The sequence below is a fragment of the Oxyura jamaicensis genome, chromosome Z, assembly GCF_011077185.1.
Source record: "Oxyura jamaicensis isolate SHBP4307 breed ruddy duck chromosome Z, BPBGC_Ojam_1.0, whole genome shotgun sequence".
NCBI classification, from domain to species: domain Eukaryota; kingdom Metazoa; phylum Chordata; class Aves; order Anseriformes; family Anatidae; genus Oxyura; species Oxyura jamaicensis.
In genome coordinates, this window is record NC_048926.1 from 51,462,049 (window position 1) to 51,484,550 (window position 22,502).

General features: G+C 41.1%; 1 protein-coding gene across 1 annotated transcript in view; it reads right to left on the bottom strand.

Annotated features, from left to right (window-relative positions):
* The window catches only part of RAD23B (RAD23 homolog B, nucleotide excision repair protein), a 40,843-nt gene extending 18,367 nt beyond the window's left edge, over window positions 1–22,476 (bottom strand). The window contains exons 1-4 of the mRNA XM_035309593.1: window positions 22,277–22,476; window positions 5,443–5,524; window positions 2,571–2,650; window positions 290–525 (exon numbers count right to left, since the gene is read on the bottom strand). Coding sequence (XP_035165484.1) covers window positions 290–525; window positions 2,571–2,650; window positions 5,443–5,524; window positions 22,277–22,342 — 464 coding nt within the window. The 5' untranslated portion in view covers window positions 22,343–22,476. The remainder of the gene's footprint in view (window positions 1–289; window positions 526–2,570; window positions 2,651–5,442; window positions 5,525–22,276) is intronic.
* Window positions 22,477–22,502: the final 26 nt, after the last annotated feature.

Sequence of the window (22,502 nt, forward strand, 5' to 3'; positions counted from 1 at the left end):
CACAGTAACTCTGAAATGCCTAAAGGGAGCATAAGCCCTGTGTCATTAAACTCCCTACTCCACAAATTTAGTCTGAAGTCCACATTCCCACACGAAAAGGTACAAGGGGAAAAGGGTACACACTACAGTCAGTAATATTATACTTTAGTCAGAGACTGGAGTTAAACAGAAAAAATATGCAGAACAGAAAAAATGACTGGACTAACACTGCAATGGAAAATTCAACTTAAAGCCAAAGCTAGAAGCAACAGAAATGGACAGAGAAGCCAAACAGAAAGCTCATTCATACCTGTCATTTGATGATGGGCTGACAGCAGCTGGTGCCTCAGGTGTTTTTTCTGCTGGCTTCTCATCTTTAGGAGTACTCACAGGTGCAGGTTCACAAGCAACTGCTGCTGGTGCTGGAGTGGTAGGGACAGGAGCAGCTGCAGGGGTTGGTGCAGGGACTGGTGTGGGAGCTGCACTTGTCAAGCTGACAGTGGCAGTAGAATTTGACTGCTGAGTTGCTGCAGCTGCTGCTTTGGGCTATTGGAGGACAACAGAATTTAGACACAGCACAAGACTCCTAAACCAATCCTTTCTATAGTCAATACATTGATTAAGTTCTGTTAAGACCATTTTTGCTTGACATTCCTGCCTCAACAAACATGCATAACATTAAAATATTTCAACAGATCAACAATATTGTGTTTAAACAGGCAACAGGTAGTGTCACCCAAGTGCTTATTCAGACACCTAAGCATTCACACTGTTTTCATATAATGTGAAATGCAAAGATAAGGTCTAAATATTTATAGACTGTAATATTCTAAATATGAAAACAGTATCGTGCTTTATAAAAGTGCTTTTTCAGATGAAATTGGAGCAGTTGTCAAGAGGCTCTGACAAGCGTAACAAGCATAAGGTTTTCTCACCACTCACATTTGGAAAGAAGTGATAAAGGCAGAAATCACTTTTCATTGTAAATACTATTTCTGGAAAATTAGATGGTAAGAATTAAGGCTAAGAGATTCAAGCTTAACCTGAAACAAGTTTTACTTACACTGTCTTTACATTTAAAGCATTACATAAATAACATTTAACATGCTTGAGTTCAGTAGTGAGCACCAAAAATCCAGCAGAATCAAGGGTTACCAGCTCTACAGCAACAAATTTAGATTTGCAAAAACTCACATGTAACTGTGATTTAATCTTCACACCTCACTACTGGAAACATGTATTAATCCTATTTGATGTAAATGATTGCAGCCCCTGGCTAAGTTATGGAATCACGTTTTTGAAAATTGTATCACTGTAGTCCCTTACCTACAAATACCCTTATGGACTGACATGGCAGAGCCACGCTCCTGCCTGACCAAGAGGAACCATTGAACTTTAGCATAACACAACTACTTATTCAAGACAAATCACTTGCAGATAATATTTTCTTAAGCTAGGAAAAATGTATTTCCTCCTTGTCTGAAAGGAGAGTTTGAGAATGAATAGCTTCCAACACGGCAGACATGGTAAACATGATTTTAACAAGTATCCATAGAAAAAAAAAAAGCTCAAACGAAAATAGTTCTGAGCATCCGAAAAGATTTGCAGGTGTACTTATGCAACAGACATCTCTTGCACAGAATATACTCAAAAGACTTAACAAAAGGACCATAATACTGGAGAACTGCCCAACTCCAAAATACAGGTCCTTTGATGTAACAGGTATTGGATTTAGCAATTTTTCATGGGATCTCTGTTTCTTATGCTATAAATACAATGAAAGATGAACTCTGAAATCCTATCAATACCTGTTTGCTTCCACTGATGAATGCCTCTTCTCCAGGCAAACCACAGACCAGAACATTTGTTTGTCCAGGAAGAGCACAACAATAGTGGTATTAAAATTGAGAATATAATGAGCCAACACTGGACAGGAATGAAGTGTTTTCACTTCAGAGGAAGATAGGTTTTCTTTGTCAGGAAGAAGATCTCTAACTCCAAAATTAACCTTGTATCTCAAGACTTGGAGGAAGCCAGTTTTATTCAAATTCCAAGTGTCTGGAATGCCTAGAAAATCAGTGGCTTGAGTAGAAATACTTCAAATATGTGTCACAATCATTCACTTCAATTTGCCATTGCGGTCCTTCAAAACATTGCGGTCCTTCAAAAAGATTTTTTGACATATGTTTTCTGGTAAGCCACTAGGTTTAAGCTGATGAAAAGCAACAGGGCAAGACTGAAAGAAGTTCTATACATTCAATTTAGTAATAACCTAGCTTCCAGTCTTCCTTTTAAACAAATCCCTGGAGGATATCCCATAGACAAGAAAGAAGGAATAGCAAAATCAAAGTCTGTCAGTGGCAAATATTTTCTCCAGTATAAACATTCAGAACAGAACAGCAACAACAATCAACTTGGTTGCACAAGGTCTAAGAAGCAGTATTTCAAATCTATTCACACATGATTTTACTGCTGACCAAAATTCTCAAGTAACGACTATCCACTGGTTTCAAGGCATGTATAATACATCGCTCATCATAATGAAAAAAAAAGTGAATGCAATTTTGTTTTCAAAAATACAGATTACTCACTTTTGTCACCATAACCACCACAAAGTTCTTCTCATCTATTTTGTATTCTTTAAGAGCAGTATCATCATTAAGAATTTTACCTGGCAAATAAATCAGATGCAAATTTGTAAGAAGTCATTCAACAGATTATTATATGAGCTTGGCTTTTCCTTATAAAAACACACTTCCAAAACAACAGAAAAACAAGTCTTATGCAGGCTTACGAACACTAATAACTGCACAAAGGCTTCTAGCCATGAAGTTTAGGCAGTATAGCTCCTACTAATTTTCCTCCTTTTATGTCCCCAGTACTAGTTAGCTGGGAGACAGTCTTTCTACTTTGGTAGAAAGCCTGACATTTGCTTAAAGCGTTGAATATCAACATGACTTCAAGTCATTCAAAACAGAAGTGTAAAATCTAGATTTACTTAACTTTTAACTCAGAGATACAAGTAATGCAAAGGAAAGACTTTAGCATACAATAAGCTGAACTGAGTAACATATGCCTGCTTATATACTCTAGACATAATGAGAAAATTCCTGTCTTTCTCTTCTGTTAGCACTTAAATTTAGAGAACTATTTATGGTTCCCTGCCACAGTGTAAGTTTATCTGCTTGAGGTAAGTTCATGACTTTACAAATTTAAAAATGCATTCTTAAAAGAATTTGAAAAGGCTATGACTGTTAAAGCATTTGAAAAGGCTATGACTGTTTCACATCCTGCTACCTTAATAGAAGGATGAAAGACAATGATCAGATAAAACTAGAAATATTTTCTTCTTATGTTACCACTTCTTACACTTTGTAAACAGAGATGGCACTGTGGCTATTTACCTCACTTCTACAAGAACTTAAGAATATATTAAACCACACAGGCATTTTGTAGAATATGTTACTTCAAAGGAAATCCCACAAATCATAAAATGAAGTCTGTGCTGCAGTGAGTTTTAGAGCTGATTATTCTACTACAGAGTTTTCAGAAAATATTTTATTGTTTTAATTGATTCATTTTCTGAGGAAGATTCCCAATTTTCCAAATTGACTCATTTTCCAAAGAAGTGCCAAAGATCACTTCCCATTTCAAGATTAAAATACACACTTTCAAAACCATCCTCAGTCATGGTGGAATACACCATTTAACTAACTAGTAGGAGACATCCTTATACTGATGATTGCAAGGAAAACAAGAAATGTACACAAATATTACGGCACTTACAACACAAATTAGGAGGTACTGTCCTAGTCCCCACTGTTTTTGTTTTATCTTGGCCTTTCAGGTCCAATAATCAAGAATGTATTATGTAAACTGTAGCAGTAATAATACATGTAGCAGGTGGTGCGACATCTGACTCACAACCTACACAGCCTTACACTTTTCTGCTGTATAAGCACTTTGGGGAAGGAGCTTGCACAACATATATATGCAGACATCCTATCTTCTCTGGACAGGCTGCACTCAGGGTTTCTAGACTGATATAGATGACAACACAAGAGATTACTAATCACTGCTGACTAGCAGTAACTTTTTTTTTTTTAATGAGAAACCATTATAGTTTAAAAATGGGGTATTTTTTATCAGGTTCAGCTGGGATATCACTTTACCATTGTATGAAACTTCTAAAGTTCATTTTAATCCATGTAAAAATGTCACCATTGCACCCCTGTTGTACTCTTGTCCAAGTTAAAAAATAAAATTTATTTTTGAGGAGTAAAGACAGGGTTCTGAAAATACGAGAGAACAATTACTAACAGTACACTTCAATTTTAAATTTTATTTTTTACATTTCCTACTGTTTGTGGATTATACAATGCTGCAGATGAATTCGTTGTATTATCTTACACAATCCCTGATTTTTTTTTAATCGCATAACATTAACAATGTCATACAATTATATATATATCACATGAGGCCTTCTACCTTGTTCATGTCTTTATTATATATGGGACTCTCATGCTCAAGTTCTTGATGTGCATTCTCTTCACTCAAAGCTAAGGGACAAAATTTGCTAAGAAACATAGCTGTGGGAAGTCCCTACAAAAAAAGTAGACTCTGGACTCATCTTGTGATTATCATCTTTCTACCGTGATGAGTGTCTTTATCTTAATAAAAGTAGAAAGCCAGTACTGCTCACAAAGCAGAAAGCTGGAAAAGTAGAAGACCACCAAAATTTCTTTCAACCATGACTTGAGAGGAAAAAGCAGTAGAAGAGTGGGTCGTGGGATGGAATGTTGATATGAACTGAAAACAAAATCTGTCTCTATGTATTAATAACAGAATAGACCAGTCAGGTAGAAGATGATAGAAAAACATTACCATAAAATTTCACCAAACTATGTTAGTACAAACCTAGTAATTTCTTGTCTTTATCTGACATTACCCTGCTTTTTGCTATTACATAATACATGTTTTTAGTGACAATTTAGAAGCATTACAAATTGCAGAAACAAAGGTACTTGTAATTAAAAGACAAGGGTTTGGTACTGGGTGTCTGTTGTTAATCTATAACAAATAATATATTAAATTGAGGTACAGTGAGGAATGCTTCAGATATATACACAAATAAACTGAATAAAAGAAAAGAGTTAACTCATAACAGAAAATGCTGTCTGCTTAAATATTTTTTTTTACAGCACCCAAGATTAAAACTGTTAGCGTATTATGCTATGAGAGCACAAATAACAACAGAAACACCCAATTAAAACCTCCCAAAAATCTGATATAAGATTGAGAGCTCCCCTTGACAATGAGGTTTGTTGCTGGTTTTCTTTTTGATTAAACTTGTTTGCCTTTCAGAATTTAACATCTTTAGAAGGCTTAACATTCAAATCAAAGTCAAAGAAGAACAGAAAAATATGGTAGGTTCAGATACAACATCTTGAAAATAACTATTACCTGCATAAATTAGTTTTTGGCCGGCTACTGGAAAAGCATCTTTCCCCCTTTCTGATTCAATCTTCTCTTTCAGCGCCTTCACCTAAAGCACAGAAACAGTCTTGTTGAAAAAAAATGCTTTACAACATAAACCTTAAGTACACTTTGTTCTTAAGCTTTTACTACTAAATAGTAGTTTCCAGTCATATATTGATTATGCACTTGAAGTATATCAGTCTTTCAAAGATGTCAGCACAAAACTTCCCAGTGCAACTCCACAAATACTCTTAATTCAAATACGAAGATGAGAGACAACTATTTTATCCATAAAAACTCTTAAGCACAAGTCTACAACAGTAAGACACTGAAAAATCTGGGCAGAAAATGTTTTTTTTTTTAATCTTCTGACCCACTTCTCTTCCCTGTTCTTTCTCTGAATACAGGGGTACACATACTATACACAGCTAAAACTATTCTTTATCATATCACAACTCTTCACAGAATGTCTGCCTTTTTTTTTTTTTTGTAAGGTCACCATGACATTTGTTTTAACTTGCTGGAATCACGTGATACCTTGATAAGCAACAACTTGTGCAAATTGTCCAGTTGTTCATTTTACAGACATTGTTTTCAATTATTTCCCCTTCCCGGTAACACGTGGAGCTTTGCCTAACAAATTTAAGCCTACCCCAAAATCATTTTGCCCTCTTTACTTGTTTATGCAGACCACTGACATACAACCTACACCTTCAGAGCAGTGCAAACAACAGCTCAAATGACACAGTTTTAGCTGCCATGAACCAGGGGACATGTGTTCTCCACAAAGACTGAGTGACAACATCCTGAGGAGACAAAGGTTGTTCCTGTAGAAGAGCGTCTGTAGCAACACATTTGAAATCATATTTTAATACCTATATCAAAACATTCATTGTTGCTTCCTGACAGACAGATGCTGCCAATCTGTTATGAACTTAGTGATCCAAACTAACTCCACCTTCTAGAGCTTTCTTTTTCCTGCATATTCATAAGCTTTTTTTCATGCAATGTTTTGCTGTTGATAAGTATGTATCTAGCAACTCAATCAGCTAAGCATGAGAAAATGCATTTGTCCTGTCAGTTCAGCTGGACTGGGAATTATTTGTAGAACAGGTAGCTGCAGTATTATCATTGCTCTTAATTTTGCTTATGTAGTAAATAAATACACTGAAACAACATTTTCAGATGTCAAATGGTAAGTATTTACTGAGATTCAAAAAGACCAGCTTTTCAGCACAATTAAAACCTGTTATCCACTCAACATGCCAGCCATACTCCCTGGTTTCCTATCATTCTTCTGCAAATGCTGTAAACAACCTTTCTTCTTTTCCTTCATTGGTCTCCTCTCTTCTCCCTCTTCCTCTCAGATTTTACATCCAAGGTTTATTAATGGGTTAATTCTTTCACATTTTGAATGTTTGATCCAACAGAGATTGACAAAACTCTTAACACTGACAAGAAGCTGCATCTTTTCAACAGTAATGTGAAAATAAGAGCTTGCTTGTTTTACTATACTTCTTAACCCAGCAAGAGACCTGGAATGAATACAACCCATGCTGTAAGCCTGCACCTGGTACAGGTGACTGAACCACTAGCCACACAAGGATACAGAACACAAGCTAGACATTTGCTTTTCCACAGCAAAACAGCGGCTCAATACTATCCATTAGTATTTGAGAAGGTCAGAGCATTAACTACTATAATACTACTGTTTTGCTGATAGCATCACCATTCTCTTGCACTTACTTTTACAAAAGACAGTTCTGTCCCTGTACTTAATTTGTTTAATGGCTTAAGAAGATCATTTCCTTGAAAACTAAAAATATAAGCTGTGAGTTCATCCCCAATTATTATTTAAAGCTGACAGTCACTCACCTTACAATACAATAATCTGCTCAGGCCATGGATACGCAATCAAGTGTCTTTTCTAAAACATTTAAAGTATTAGGATCTTTACACAATGCCAGTTAATTTTCCTGCCCCCATCAGGGAAAACTAACTCCAAAACCATGTTGAAAACATGTTTTAAATGCCTACATTTTAACATACTGCTTAACTATTCATGTACTTAGGTACTTGTACTAATGACTTGAAGATGATATCTCAAAGCATTTAACTCAGTCACTAGGACTGTTAGAGGTACGTAACAAATACTGTAGCGTGATCAGCAAGTACTATCTATTTTGGCATTGAAAACGAAGGCTTTTTTCCAGTCCTCTGCACTCTATCAAGTTACTCTTTTCAGATGTCTCCTGGCTTTCTGGAAGTTTTTATCATTATTAATGTCACGGCTACAGTCAGGACAAACTAAACACATCAACACAGAATAATTGCATTGTGTTAAGGCATTTGGGTGTTTATTGCCTATGTGAAATAGTGACTGTTAATACAACTAACAACACCAAGCTACATGCAAGCAGTTACCACTGCTTCCCCTTTGCTGTCCGACAGGAGCGGGGCTGTCAGTGGTCAGAAGGAGCAGAACACCAAGTACGGTGATGCCACCTGCATGAGGTTGGAGTGTGGTAACTCCAGCTGTGCAAGCTTAGCCTCAAGCATCCGCAGAGGTCCTCCACAGCCAGCTCTCACAGAATCACAGTGGCACACTGGGTAGTACAAAACAGAGCGTTTGCCTAGAACCTGCCAATACAGTGGCTATGACTGGATTGTAACAGGAATTAAAAAAAAAAAAAAAAAGAAAGAAAAGAAATCGAAGAGAGAAGGCTGTTACTGTTTCCAATACAAGTCTCCTGTATTTTCTGTACTTGCTAAATATGTCAATCATTCTAGGAATACATAATATACTAAATTCAAACACAAATTGCTTCAGACCTCTGACATTTCTCCAGCTGACAAACAGTTTACACAGACCTAAAACAAATTTAAGCTTAACATAGCTCAACTAATTTACAGTAATTTGCTAACTATATGCATAGACACTGCCATTTGCAAAGGCAAAGAACATTAACTTAAGCTTCTCATTTAACAGGACATGCACTCTAGCCTAAAGGAAAACTTTTGCCATGCAAAGATATCTCAGTGGTACGTTGATTCACAGTCACCTGACACATCTTGAGCACCATATTATAAATTAAGAAATTCTAGAATGTGGTTCAGGTTGTTCCTATTAAATTGGAAATATAACATATATGCAAGTAACTTCCAGTTGATACATTTCCAAACATGTCCTTATATTTCCAAACACAGCAACTGTTTATAGAGAAGAGTAATTTATATAAGGGAAACCCTATTGTATCTCAGATGAATTAAGTAATCATATCTTTTTAATGGAAAAAAATAAATGAACTTTTATACTTAAGCCAGCTCCTAACTACCAGCTTGAATCGTAGAGTGATTTGGGTTGGATGGGACCTTTATGGATCATTTGGTCAAAACTCCTCCCACAGGCAGGAATATCTTCCATTAGATCAGGCAGCCCAAAGGCCCATCCAACCTGCCTCTGAACACTTCCAGTGACGGGGTGCCCATGACTTCTCTGGGCTACTGCCCACTGTCCTGTTCCAAAGTCTCACCACCCTCACAGTGAAATGTTTCTTCCTTATGTCCAGTCTAAGTCTACCCTCTTCCAGTTTAAAACTCTTACCCCTTGTCCTGTTGCTACAGGCCTGGGTAACAAGTCTTTCTTGGTCTTTGTTAGAAGCCTCTTTAAGTATTGAAAAGCTACAATAAGGTCTCCCTGGAGCCTTCTCTTCTCCACGATGAAGAAACCCAACCCTCTCCACCTTTACTCACAGAAGAGGTGCTCCAGTACTGTGAATGTTTTCATGGCCCTCCTCTGGACCCCCATAAACGTGAATTGTTTTCAGTGATGCTCAGTGCCAAGACAATACACAAGGGGCACAAACCTAAACACATGAGGTTCCCGCTGAACACCAAGAAGGAATTCTTTACTGTGTGGGTGGTGGAGTATCCCTCCTTAGAGAACTTCAAAAGCTGCCTGGACATGGTCCTAGGCAACCTGCTCTGGGTGTCCCTGCTTGAGCAGGGTGGTTAGACCAGATGACCTCCACAGACACGCTCCAACCTTAAGCATTCTTTGAATTGATGCTTATTCTTAAAGATGTTTTCATAGAATATGGATTCTCTTTATTCTGCAACACTGTGACTGTTGTATAGTCCCAGGAAAAGTGCTCTGGGAATCCCAGCACAAGAAGAACCACAAAGATGATCAAGGGGCTGAAGCACTTCTCCTATGAAGTCAGGCTGAGGGAGCCAGGGTTGTTCAGCCTGGAGAAGAGAAGGTTCCAGGGAAACTGGAACTGGGTGGGTGGAGAATGGATTGCGAGCAGCTCTGAGGAGAAGAACCTGGGGGTGCTGGTTGATGAGAAGCTCAACATGAAGCATTTAAGGCCAGGCTGCACGGGGCTTTGAGAAACACGGCCTAGTGGAAGGTGTCCCTGCCCATGGCAGAGGATTGGAATTAGATAATCTTTAGGGTCCCTTCCAACCCAAATCATTCTGAGTCCATGATTCTATGTTCCAGTCGCTTGATCATACCGGTACCCATGCACTGGACTCTCCAGTGTGTCCAGGTCTCTCTTGTACTGGGGGGCCCACAACTGGACACAGTACTACAGGTGTGGCCTCACCAATGCTGAGTAGAGGGGGAGGATCTCCTCTCTTGCCCTGATGTCCGTACTTTGCCTAATGCAGCCAAGAATAATGATAACTTTCTTACTGGCAAGGGCACATTGCTGATTCATGCTCAACTCGGTGCCCAGCAGTTCCCCCTGGCCCATTTATGCAGAGCTGCTTTCCAGCCGGGTGACCCCCAGCATGTCCTGGTGCCTGGGGCTGTTCCTACCCAGGGGCAGGACTGCAATTCTTCAAGTTGAACTGCATGAGTTTCAGCCAGCCAGGCCATTTCTCCAGCCTGTTAAGGACCCTCTGGATGGCTGTGAGGCCCTCTAGTGAGTCAGCCACTTCCCCAAGTTCCATGTCTTCATGTCATCCATGAATTTACTAAGGGTGCACTCCACCCCATCATCTAGGTTGTTAATGAAGATGTTAAACAAGACTGACCCAGTACTGACCCTTAGGGTACTCCACCTCTTACTGGCCTACATCTACACTTTGCACCACTGACTACAACCTGCTGGTACTGGCCCTTCAGCCGGTTTTATGAGGGACAATGCAAAAAGGCCTTACTGAAGCCCAGGTAGGCAACATCCATTGCCTCCCCCCATCTATCAAATTGGTGATTTCATTACAGAAGCTTGCCGGGTTAGTCCATGTTCTGGTTTAACCCCAGCAAGCAGCTCAGCGCCACATAGCTGCTCGCTCAGTCTCCCAGGCTGGATGAGGGAGAGAATCAGAAAGGTGAAAGTGCAATAACTCATGGCTTGAGATACAGACAGTTTACTAGGTAAAGCAAAAGCCACATGTGCAAGCAAAGCAAAACAAATAATTCACTTGCTGCTTTCCAGTGGCAGGCAGGTGTTTGGCCACTTCAAGCAAAGCAGAGCTCATCAAGAGTAGCAGTTTCTTGGGAAGACAAGCATCACCACTATAAACAACGCCCCCCTTCCTCCTTTACCCCAGCTTTTACTGCTGAGCACAGCACCACATGGCATGGTACATCCCTTTGCTAATTTGGGTCAGCTCTCCTGGCTGTGTCATTTACCAATTTCTTCTTGTGCACTCCCAGCCTCCTTGCTGGCAGGGAAGTATGAAAAGCAGAAAAGTCCATGGCTTTATGTAAGCACTGCTCTGCAACAACTAACACCAGCAGTGCGTTATCACTTCTGTTTTCAATCACAAACCAAAACACAGCATCATCTGAGCCTCTATAAAGAAAATTAACTCCGTCCCAACCAAAATCAGTACAGTTAGTCATGAATTCCCCTTGGTGAATCCATGCTGATTTGTCTTGATGTGCCTGAAATTGTTTCTGGATTAAGCTGTTCCATCACCTTGCCAGAGATCAAGGTATGGCTGAACAACCGGTAGTTCCCTGGGTCCTCTCTCTTGCACTGTCTTTAGACAGTGCAAGACATTTGCTTTCCTCCAGTCTTCAGGCACTTCTCCCAGTTACTGTGATCAAGCATTTATAGAGAGCAGCCTCACTATCACATCTTCCAGCTCCTTCAGCACTCATGGGTGCAACCCATCGGGGCCCATGGTCTTAGGAAGGGTCAGTCTGCCCAAGTATTCCCTGGCCTTGAGTAGCATAACATTGCCTGCCTACACTGCAAGCAGCATGGAGTAACCTGGCCTTTGCACTGCCCCAGTGTGTTGGGTCTGTCTGGGATGGAGTCACCTTTCCCTGCAGCAGCCCACACAGTGCTGTGCTCTGCACTTGTAGCTGGAACAGCACTGGTATCACTCCGGTGTTGCGTCTATTGCTGCATAGTGCTGGCACAGCATCAGAACTCCCTCCAAGCCCCCAAAGCCAGCAGGCTGAGGGTGAGCAATTGATGGGAAGGGGACATCACCAGGGCAGCTGACCTAAACCAACCAAAGGGATATTCCATAACACCTGATGTCACACTCAGCAATAAAAGGGGGGCTCTCATGGGGGAGGGTGTCTCCTGAACATCTGGTACGCGTTTTGAGGCCCTGCTTCCCGGGACGTGGCCGAACATCGCTCGTTGATGGGAAGTAAAGAATAACTTTTTTTCCTTTCTCTCTGTGCTTCCACGCGGCCTTGTTGTTTCTTTTTCTCCCCATTCCTCTTCCCTTTAATTAAATCATTCTCATCTCAAACCTCGAGCTTTGTGTTGTCTTTTCTCCCCCTTCTTCTTTGAGGAGGGGAGGAATGAGAAAGCGATTGTGGTAGAGCTCGGCTGCCCACTCAAGTAAAACCATCACACCCAGGTAACCAGGTCTCCTGATTCCATCAGGAGAGGGCCCATATTTTCGCTTGTGTTCCTTTTGGCATTGAAGTACTTGCAGAATTCTTGTTGCCCTTGATGTCCTTGGCCAGATTAAATTCCATCTGGGCTTTAGCTTTCCTAACTTGATCCCTGGCTGTTCAGACAATGGGTCTGTATTCCTCCCAGGCTACCTGTCCTTGCTTCCACTCTCTGTAGTTTCCTTCTTGTGTCTGAGTTTGGTCAGGAGATCCTTGTTCATCCATGCAGGCCTCCTGGTATTTTTACCCAACTTCCTCTTTGTTAGAATGCATCACTCCTGAGCTTGCAGGTGATCCTTGAATGTTAGCCAGCTTTCTTGGACCCCTCTTCCCTCCAGGGCTTTATCCCATGGTACTCTACCAAGCAGATTTTAAAAAAAAAAAAAAAAAAAAAAAAAGTAAGTACTCTTAATGGTGGAAGTCCCCCATGAGGGGTAGTAAAGGTGAGGCTGCTCCTATCTGTCTGTAGAGGGTCTTATGCACCATCTCCCATTCTTCTTGGTCAGGTGGCCTGTAGCAGACCCCCACTATAATGTCACCTAGCCCTGTCTTCCCTCTAATGCTAACCCATGAACATCTGGTCATCCATCTACAGGTGGGGCTCCATGCAATCCATTTGGTCACTGACAACATCATCTCATCTCTCTTCAGCCTGTCCTTCCTAAAGATCACCTACCTTTCCATTACAACACTTCAGTCATGGTAGCCATCCCACCATATCTCCATGGTGCCAATAAGACCACAGCCCTGCAAGCAGATACACTTCTCTAATTCATCTTGTTTATTCCCCGTACCATGTGTGTTACTATACAGGCATTTACTTAAGAGTAAGGGTGTAAAGGGTGCCTGACACTCCTTTATCAGAAGGCAGAGGCAGCACAGGCTCCTGGGATCCTAGCTCAAGGACTGGCTATTCACACTCGTTAGAAGCCTCTGACCTTGTCAGAGGCCACTAGAGATTGGCCTCACACCTTTCTTTACTGGTATCCCTCACCTTTGTCCTGGCCTAACAACAGCAGATACTCTCAGGTTCCTCAGAGAGCTGCCAGGCTTTCCTCAGTGTTCCTGGACCTTGAGCCCAGAAGGTCCTGAAGTTTCCTGACATTTCCCAAAGCAGAGCCAAAGACTGTAGCATCTGTTGGCTGCTTCTGGGAGCTGTGCTGGAAACCTTACCCCAAAGATCTGGAAAAAGAACATTTTCACACTACGATAGCCGATTTACAAATGAGCTGATTTTTCTTCTGCCCCCTATGAATTTCAGATGTGTGACTATCCTTACTAGTCAGAGAATACTGAACACAATGCCCTTAAGAATAGCTGCCATGCAATCTGTTTAATTAAGAGTCACCGCTGATGAACTCGTAACTGCAAAACAGGTCTTCCAAATACCAGTCCCCGAGTGCATCCCAGATGGGCATCCTGAAAACAGGTTACATTAAACTGATAGTGCTAAGATGCCCAGCTGTTCTATACAGTTATTTTAGCCATCTAAGTAAGTGGGACATGCTGGGTTCCTTCTAGGCAAGTATTTCACATAACTCAAGTATACTGAACAAACTCACTCCCTTCGCTCTCACACACCAATTTCAACTTCTCTTACCTTATACATTATGCCAAAACAGACAAAGAAAAATCAGGTGGGATAAAGTCACATTTCTTAATTTCCAATAAAAAAGCCACCAGTACACTTGTCATTTTTAACTACGCAGGCAAAATAAAGCTTTTTAATTTCTTGAGCTCAATAGAGAAACGATATAGAACCAAAATGGACACCTTCCTGCATTAAATCATGTACTCTCCTCCTTCCACACCATAATCTTCATCAGATCCACAGATTAGTGGATATGAAGACAAGTAAGGTTTTTTTTTTGCTACCTCTTGCACTACAGGGTTGCTACAAAGTTGCTTCTGATGTTCAAAGCCTTTTTGCTGATTTCCAGCTCAATTCACTGACTATTAATACTCTTCTGTTTCTATGCCAGTGTTACAGTTTAAGCATGAATAACCCTTCCACCTCCCTTGGTGCCTACCACTGTACTTAGCACTACCAAACCCTCCTCACAGCTCATAATCTAAGCTAGCCTGGGCCCATTAGCTTACTTTCACTTAATAGTCTCAGTCTTCCGCACCATCACAGCACCTCTTTGCTGTCCCACTGGAAATTCATTCCTCCTGGGAATGGGTGGCCAGCAAACATGTAGAACAGTGGCACGGCTACTCTTACTGGAAATTCCAGGATTTATAAGCTTGAGGGCTTCATCTTTTGGACAGACATTTCCAAACAACAGGCCCTCCAATCACATAGCCAAGCACAAGCTTGGCGTTGCTTAATTCCATCATGTTTCTATAGCTTTTGTACTCAAGTGTATTATTCTTATCAAATTAATAAAAACACTATAAATAGGTGGATCCCAAGACTAACTTCTAGAGACCTTCACCACCCACCTGCCTACAATTCAACTGTTTCAAGAAGGAACTCAAACGGGGGGGGGGGGGGGTCTTTAATCCCTTTGCAATTCCTCTACCAGCCTTCACCTGTTCTAAAATAGACTAACAAGTTTATCCCAGACTGGAGAAACAGTCATCTTTTAGACATGGTCAAAAGCTTTCAGTCCAAAGGGCTTTGCTCTTCTCAACTCCTGAGCTAAGACATGTGGAGGCTACTCTGAACACTTCTGTTTAGAGCTTGAGCTAATGTTCCCAAGTTTTCCCTCCCACTGCCACTGAAAACACATATACCATACGCTGTATTGCCATATGGACACTGCTCAATCAGTTGAGGATAACGTTGTTGTATCCAACAATAATCCAGATAATGAAGCAACAAACTGATTTGTGTCACAAACTTTAAAACCCTTAATCAAACTCCATGATCACATATTAATGGCAAACATTTTGCCTGTTTTTGAAATGTCCGGGCCATAAGGTGCTCCATATATAGTAACTAAAGGTTTTATAGTAGCTTCATTGATAAGACCACATTTGGTCCTAACTTTTCCTATGAATAATAAAAGCAGGTTTTGTTGTTGTAAACCTACACTTACAGAAATCTCTCATATGTTTTTTCTTAATTGGACATTCAATAGTCAAGAAACCACCCCGAGAGTTGCAAGAACAGATTACGGCCTGGCATTGGGTTCCAGAGGTGTAACAGATGCAGTAATTGAGAAGGACCATAGGAGAGGAAGAGTCCTGTGAATCTGTTCAATTCATCTTTTAATGAGCAGTTGAAAAAAAAAATAGTATGTACTCAACAAAAAGGCACTTAAAGAATTATGCCAATATTTTAAAACTGCCTCACAGGCAATATAAAGCATTCATAAACTACCATATTTTCCATTTGCATGTGTGATGTTAAAGTCTGTATACAAAGAAAGCATGGCCTAGTAGATGAATAGCCTAGAACTGGCAAAGTAAAAATCCTAATTTAGCTTTGCCATTTTATGTCCTAAGCAATTACCTCTGCCTTTCTAATTTCTTCTCCAAAACTGAGTTCATTTACACCTAGGTGAAATTTATCAGTAGAGTAGTTGCTGTTATGCACTGCCTGGAGATCAACAAAATGAATTTCTAATCTCAAAGTTGGCCTCTAGGCACTTCTATCCTGCAATTCAAAATTGACTTGAACACTGTTTAAAAAAAAAAAAGGAGACATTAGGGTCAACATTCTGATGCTAAATGACGACTAAAATGGTTGTACACATGAAGTTTCGTAGTGATACATGAATAGATTTCAACATAAAGCTGAGCTTTAAGCAACAGAAAAAATGCTCAGCTGTCAGTATATTGCAAAAATAGTAGAAAGATGTGGCTTTTGACAGCTCTTGGTGCTCCCTTTGAACTCACAGGGGCTTGCCTTAAGGAGAAAACTTACATTCTGTAAGCGGTGACTCTTCCGTGGTCACACTGATTAGCATGGACAAGTACATTCTCTTCAAACTGCTTCTATTGCTTTTACTCCATTTGAACAGTTTCTAAGTTGAGGAAAACTGGTAATTTTAGGTAATAAGTTATTTTTTAAGAAAACTTTTAATTCTGCATACTGACAAACCAATTGGAAGAGTAAAACAATCTTTATTTAGGTACGTTGTAATGGCCTTCATTTTGGACACCAAAAATCAATTAGAAATATGAGGTATGAAGCCCAGGCATTCAAGCTGGGGGAATGGAAGAAAAGTATTTCAGCCGCACTTTCCTTCCTGAGTCTACTCTACCCCTGGTACAGGGAATGACAAGAGACAGGAAGAGATGTTAGCATTTATACTACACTTTGACTCAGTACACCTATAGCAGCCCACCAGCCCTTTCCTCTGCTTTTCGCGTTCACTTGTTGCTTCCTGCAGAGCAGCATGCAAAAAGGAGAGCCTGCGAGGCCTCTGTCTGGTTCTGACAGGGCCTGGATGAGACATGCTGCCCCTCACCATGTCCTGTACGATAAAAACAGATTTGTTTCAATGAGTCTGCTCAATCTGAGTATCCTGTCACCCTTGGCAGGAGAAGACATTGGCAGCCACATCCTTTAGTCCTGTGTTTAAACAGATATATACATTTCCCTTCAGGAAAGCATTTTGTTGTGCTTCAGAAACGCAATGAAAATACTTCCAAAAGACCTGCTAGTATGTATGCACAAGGGCAGCAATAAGATTGTAGAATGTAGCACCATAGCTTGCTCATGCTATTTTTTAATTAACCTATACATGTCCACCCCTCCACCGACCATAGATTACAAAGGGAACACTTTCACAGCCTGTTGTTATCCATATCAAGTGCAGACACCTTGGCTTACCAATCATATTTAAAGCCTGTTTTGCAGTTACATACAGAATTATCTATACAACCTGTATATTTAACTTGTCAGTTCACTCAGTGGCCATCTTGGAAATAGTGTTTGAAGAAAGTTTGGACTGTTGAGAGATATAGCACATAATATTGACAAATTATTACCAAAGTAATTTTTTCTTGCTGGCAGTTAAACTGGAGAAGAACATTCCAAAATAAAACTGTAAACTTATGACCCCAGAAATAGCACATACAAAAACTAGTTAACAGACAAAAACACATTCTACTATGAATAAGCTTAGTTGTATTCATGATTTATGCCGCTATATCTTATTGTTCATTATATTTTAAAGAAGGTATGCCATTCTATCCAAAGTTCTTTGGAAATTATACCAGAACCACAAGAAAATATTCTTGAAGATGTGACAGCCTAAATCTTCTTCAGCAAAGAACTAGAACTTCCTTTGCTTGAAAAGTCTAACTCTAGCCATGAAACACGGAATGAAAGAGATTAGCCACAGAAGAGAAGCAATTGAAGAAAAAAAAAGAACACTTAAAATAAGCATGTAAGCATGTATTATAAGAACATAACTTTAAAATGCTATCATCTGTAAAGAAAGTATTGAAATAATGAAAAAATTTGCAGGTAATCCCTAACACTTACTCTGGTAATCTCTGAAGCTACTGTTTTTGCAGAGTCATCTATCAAACCTCAAGCAGCAAGTACAAGCCCTTCAAATTCACACTTTCTGCAACCGCATATAAAAGTAGACAAGAGCAACGCAACAGTCTTCAAGAATAGAAGGATACCTGCTGCAAAATCAAAGAGGAATTAAAATAGCAGGATTTGAGGAGACAGAAAGACATCTCTATTCTGGATGGATATTTCTGGACTTTGAAAAAGATCGTGAGAGCACTTTTCCTCTAACCAACCACTACGGTTATAAATTGTCAGGGAAACACAAAAATGCTCTCACCAGAGATGTATTTCAGTGTTGGTTAATCCTGCAGACATGTAGAAAGGGGTTGTCAGAATAAATTCACATTTCTTCAAGGTTTACAGGCCTCATAGTCTGATTTTACCGTTTCACTCTGAAATACTCTCTCGCTATTGCAGAGCTCTTTCTAAAGCTAATAAATACAGGAGACTGCATATTCGGCAAAACTAAATCTATTATTTCTGTATGACAGAAAAATCACTTTATGAGAAAAAGTAGTACTACTTAAAATTAATTGACTCATATACTCAACACTGTTAACCTTTATTCTTCATTCAAGGCTGCTACATCAACAGGCGTATTTCTAACAGAAGCCCACAGTTTACCAGGAGAGCTACAAGAAACATAATCAATACCCAGAATCGGAGAATATCCCAAGTTGGAAGGGACCTACAAGGATCATCAACTCCTAGCATCACACAGGACCACGCAAAACTCAGCCCCTATGTCTGAGAGCACTGTCCAAACGCTGCTTGACCTCCGGCAGGCTTGGTGCTGCGACCATTACCCTGGGCAGCCTGTCCCAGTGCCCGACCACCCTCTGGGTGCAGAACCTTTCCCTAACACCCAGCCTGACCCTCCCCTGTCCCAGCTCCATGCCGTGCCCTCGGGTCCTGTCGCTGTCCCCAGAGAGCAGAGCTCAGCGCCTGCCCCTCCGCTCCCCTCGTGAGGGAGCTGCAGGCCGCCATGAGGCCTCCCCTCAGCCTGCTCTGCTCTGGGCTGAACAAACCAAGGGACTTCAGTCACTCTTTGTATGTCTTGCCCACACATTTTACAACAATGCCATCTTTGTTTCCAAGTATCTTTCCTTGTCCCAGAGAGAATAACAGTGAATGCAAAGTATGTTTCAAAGTCGCACAGGGTTTTGATATATATATATATTATTTTTTTTAAAGATGCTTTAGTATAGCTCCCAATATACGGAATAGATACAATCAGATGAAACTAACCGAACTTTTTTTTTTTGCAGGTTCAGGAAGAGTATTCACTTTTGTACGAGTCCAGAAATCATGCTTTAACTATTCAGATGACAGTTTCTCCAGTAGTTCAGAAATTTATCATGGTACCCCCTGAAGAGAATTAAAGCAGCTTGTGCTTTATCCTAGATGTCCCCCACAGATGTACTTAAAGGTACCTCCTTTTTATGTACCACCTTATTGTTGTTACATAATCAGGATGTTTTCTAAACCCCCCACAAATGAGAAAATTCTTTGCTAAAACATTTTATTTGAAAAATCTCCCTAAAAGTGGTATCTGTTTTTTCCCTGAAGAATGCCTATTTAATCCATAGTATGGAAACGTATGTCACACCTCACATATTCTCTACGTGTTGCTTGGATCCTGATTCATTTGTAATTCATTTTTGCTGGAGTACACTCCCCAGACAAGTAACATGGCTTACAGTAGTACCTACCCTGCATTCCTAAACTTAAATAACAGGACCTTCCTGCACAGGGAGGGTATTATGTGTGCATCCAAAAGTCCACACACACGTTTAACAATAAAGCATAGGCATATTAAGGATATATCAGAACACACAGAAGGTCAAACTTCCATAACTAAGCATACTGTTGACACTGTGTTAAACAAGCAGGCATTTCACTGTGGTAGAACAGTGAAATGTGAAAGGCCGTATTTACATGAAGTAGAGGATGTCAAAGGACTCCTGACATCCTAAATGTTCCTTCATCTCCTCTGCATTTTGACAATGAGGATGTTAGTGTTAACAGCACAGGGAAACTGAAAAAGAAATAGGACAGTCTTACTTAAAACTGTTATTTCACTTTATAACAGAAGTTAAAAATGTAGAGGTTTTTTTTTTTTAAGCTTATTTAACACCTACGTAGTGATACCTACAAACCAAGCACTAGATTTAAAAGCCAACAGCGTCAGTGGCATGATCTCAGACAAGAGACGTAGCTGTACAGGTCTGCATCACTATTTGCTTCTAACACCCAGCTTAATGTGCTTACTCTCTCACAAACAATTAACAGACATGAGAATGAGCTTGTGTAGATAAATACACACTTTCATTTACCCTGAGTAAGTCTGAATGCTCGAGTACTGAACTGTTTCGTGCAGAACACTAGAACGATTACAGCTGATAAATCCATCTTCTGTACAGAGCATGATGAGTACAACATTTATTTTTACACACTACAGAGTCTTTTGCCTAGCACTAGCACTTCCACAAGCACAAATAATTCACTCTTCGAGTCTGTTTTTTATTCAGTAAAAATACCCAGTGGGCTAACACTTTCAAACACAAACAGAAAACCAAATCACAATATTAAAAATATGTTTTGAACTATAAAAACTGTCTGATAAAGCAGAAAATCATCTGCTTCTGTAGAAGCTGTAACAAGTCTAATTAGTTATTATGAAATGTGTTTCTTCATATTTCCTCCAGAAGGTGTATTTAAATATTTTCCTTACTATTAGAGTTTTCAGTTACAAGCATAAATTCTCATTATAATACTACCTTGTACTGTAACATCAAGTCTCTTTAGATTCATTTTTGATTGAGAATAAAGGGAGAAAGTGCGAGAAGCAGAAGCCAATTTTAGAGCAACAGGTTTCCTGGGCCTATTACAACTAGATCATTTTTGGCCTTGTCACAGTACAGGGCAAAGCTCCAAGTAAACAAGACTACCTCTAGCAGCGAAACGTGTATCTATAGTTTGAACACTGAAAGCAACATCTCCCGAACTCCCCACAACACACACATCTGTTTCACAATGATAGAAAATTAATCTAAGAAACCAGTACACTTATCAAAAATTAGTATTTTTCAAAAATCTGACTGAGAACTTCCAAAGATTTGGTTAACAAACTATATACTTGAAAGAGTTTTCCTCAACTGAGGGCTCAAAATTGTTCCTTCCTTTAAGATCTAATATTTACAACACTTCCTACAGTAATTTAATTTTCCTAAAATTTGTCCAAGAAAGTTTAAATACATTTTCACCCCCACACCTCTACAGTTAATAGAATCAAGGCTTCATACCAAATACTTTAATACAAAGTTCTCAAATCTTAACCACATTTTTCTATTCCTAGCCAAGACCTAAACTATTACACTGGTGAGAGGCATTCTTGTGTCAGATACTGAACTACTGTAGCAACTACATCTACAACCAGAGTGCATGTTAGCTTCCCACAATCCAACTTTTAGCTAATGCATTTTGCTGTCTCACAGGCTGGCAAGCGTGTTTGACTGGCAACATTCTTTTGGTCCTCCCCCTGCTTTATTTTCCAGGACCTTACTCAAAACAGAGAACAGAAGATTAAAAGAGAACTTTTCTCGGTAATAAGCAAAGAACGATGTTTTAAATCCTTGGAGGTTTCTAACACATGCTCCAGTGAGACGCTTTGCCGTCTCCCTCTGTCACGCTGTTCGACCAGATGAGCTCTTAGTCCAGTTTTAGCTGCCCTCCCTGACTGTTTTAAAAAGACGTAGAAGAGGGTAAGATTCATAAAAGCAGGCACACTGTACCAGAGTTTCCACAGCTTAGCTGCCCAGCTGCCACGTGCAAGGCTGCTGCAGACACCTCCAGAAGCTGAACTCGCCACGCCACTGGAAAGAAGGCCACGAGGATGTCCGTACTTGGCTACGTGAGGCAGCTATCCACTCAGACAAGTGACAAGGCACTGTCTGGCCATGCGGTCCCCCTCAGAGCCCCCCTGTTCCCCCCCCCTCAGAGCCCTACATTTGCCCGAAGACTCCCCAAAAAAGCCTCGGCAGCGGCCAAAACGCCTGCTCGCCCCCTCCCCCAGCCCCGCAGGCAGGGAGGAGCCGTACAGCCCGTGCCACCTGCCAACTCGGGAGACCAGTTTGCAACAACCCCCTCCCCCCGTCACCCAGAGGTCAGCCTGCAGGAGACACAGCACCGGCCCGCCGGCGATGCGGAGGACCCCGGGAGCGCCCACCCGCGCCCTCCCCCCGCCCCCCAAGCCCCCCCTGCGCCCACCCCCCTTCACCACACACCTCAGCCCCCCGCCTCCCGCCGCAGCTTCTCCCCCACAGCCGCCACCACAACCCCCCGGCCGGCGGCGGGCGCTCGGGCCCGGTCCCCGCCGCTCCTCGCCGTGCCAGGTACGGCCCTTCACCCCCCCGGTGAGGGGAGCGAGCCCCGACCCCCCCTCACACGGCGCCCCGCTCCCTTACCGTCTCCTCGGGGTCGATGTCGATGCGGAAGGTCTGCTGCTGCAGCGTCTTCAGCGTGATCTGCATGGCGGCGGCGGGCCCCCCGGCAGCCGAGCCGAGCCGAGCCTTCCCCGGGGGTCCCCCCCCTGCGGAGGAGCAGCGTGAGGCGGCGCTAACGGCTCGGAGCGGCGGTTGAACGCCGTTGGGAGGGGGGGGGCGGCGTGAGGGGTAACGGTAACGGGGGGGC